The following is a 929-nucleotide window of genomic DNA, read 5'->3' on the forward strand; positions in this document are numbered from 1 at the left end:
TCAGCACAGTCATTAAAGCATTAATCATTGTCTAAGGATTAGGAGGATTGAGGATGTCAACAAGTCGCTTATGGCGCATCATTTTTATAGTCTTCTGTCGAACCGAAGATCGTTGTGGACCACCTGGGTCGGCCTGCATAGGCTGAAAAACCGTAGTATATAGGATATTCCTATGCATAATAATGGCCCTTGGGGATGGAAAAAACTTTTAAAGTGCAGGGCTTTATTTCGAGCTTCGTTCTGGAGTAAGGTTTGTAATGGCCGAAGAACCTTCGTTTGGTTTGATCAATGATGCAATGCTTGCCCTCTGGAAAGTGTTCTTACTCCAACACAAATGGCAAGGTATGGTTACAATGTGACGTCTAAAGTTGCGGATGTGATTGAGAATGGCAATTGGAATTGGCCGGAGGCCTGGAGGAATGTATACCCGGTGCTTTTCCAGCTTCCATCAGTGAATCTATCCAATTCTCAGGACCAGGTATTGTGGTGGAATTCAGAAGGCAAAATTGTGCCGTTTGCTTCAAAGGAGGTATGGAACACAATTAGGATCCGTGATCAACAAAAGGACTGGTCAAAATTTGTGTGGTCAGCGTTTAACATTCCTAAGCATGCTTTCTTATGCTGGCTTATTATTAAGAGGAAGCTGTGGACGCAGGATCGTATTTTGCAGTGGAACCGGAAGGTTCATGGTTCAATGAATCAAATGTGTTGTTTGTTATGTTATGCAGATCTTGAAACGCATGATCACCTATTTTTTCAATGCTCTTACTCGGAAAAAGTGTGAAGCATTGTTAGAAGTAAAGTGGGAATGACCATGGTTAATGACAGATGGGATGATATTGTTGAATGGTTGATTCCGAGAGCAAAATCCAGGGCTATCCGGATGGTAGTGAGCAAGCTAATTGTTGCGGCTGCGGCATATGTCGTAT

The 929-nt window shown here is 42.6% G+C and overlaps 1 protein-coding gene across 1 annotated transcript; it reads left to right on the forward strand.

Annotated features, from left to right (window-relative positions):
• Positions 1-334: 334 nt before the first annotated feature.
• On the forward strand, positions 335-812 carry LOC110941809. The gene is made up of 2 exons (XM_022183520.1): positions 335-682; positions 729-812. The coding sequence occupies exons 1-2, from the start codon at positions 335-337 to the stop codon at positions 810-812; spliced, it is 432 nt and encodes a 143-aa protein (XP_022039212.1).
• Positions 813-929: the final 117 nt, after the last annotated feature.

The sequence above is a fragment of the Helianthus annuus genome, chromosome 1, assembly GCF_002127325.2.
Source record: "Helianthus annuus cultivar XRQ/B chromosome 1, HanXRQr2.0-SUNRISE, whole genome shotgun sequence".
NCBI lineage: Eukaryota > Viridiplantae > Streptophyta > Magnoliopsida > Asterales > Asteraceae > Helianthus > Helianthus annuus.

Coding starts and splice junctions, on each gene's coding strand:
- LOC110941809 (XM_022183520.1), top strand. CDS start 335: ATGGCAAGGTATGGTTACAATGTGACGTCTAAAGTTGCGGATGTGATT. Junction 683..728: donor TTTTGCAGTGGAACCGGAAG/GTTCATGGTTCA, acceptor TATGTTATGCAG/ATCTTGAAACGCATGATCAC.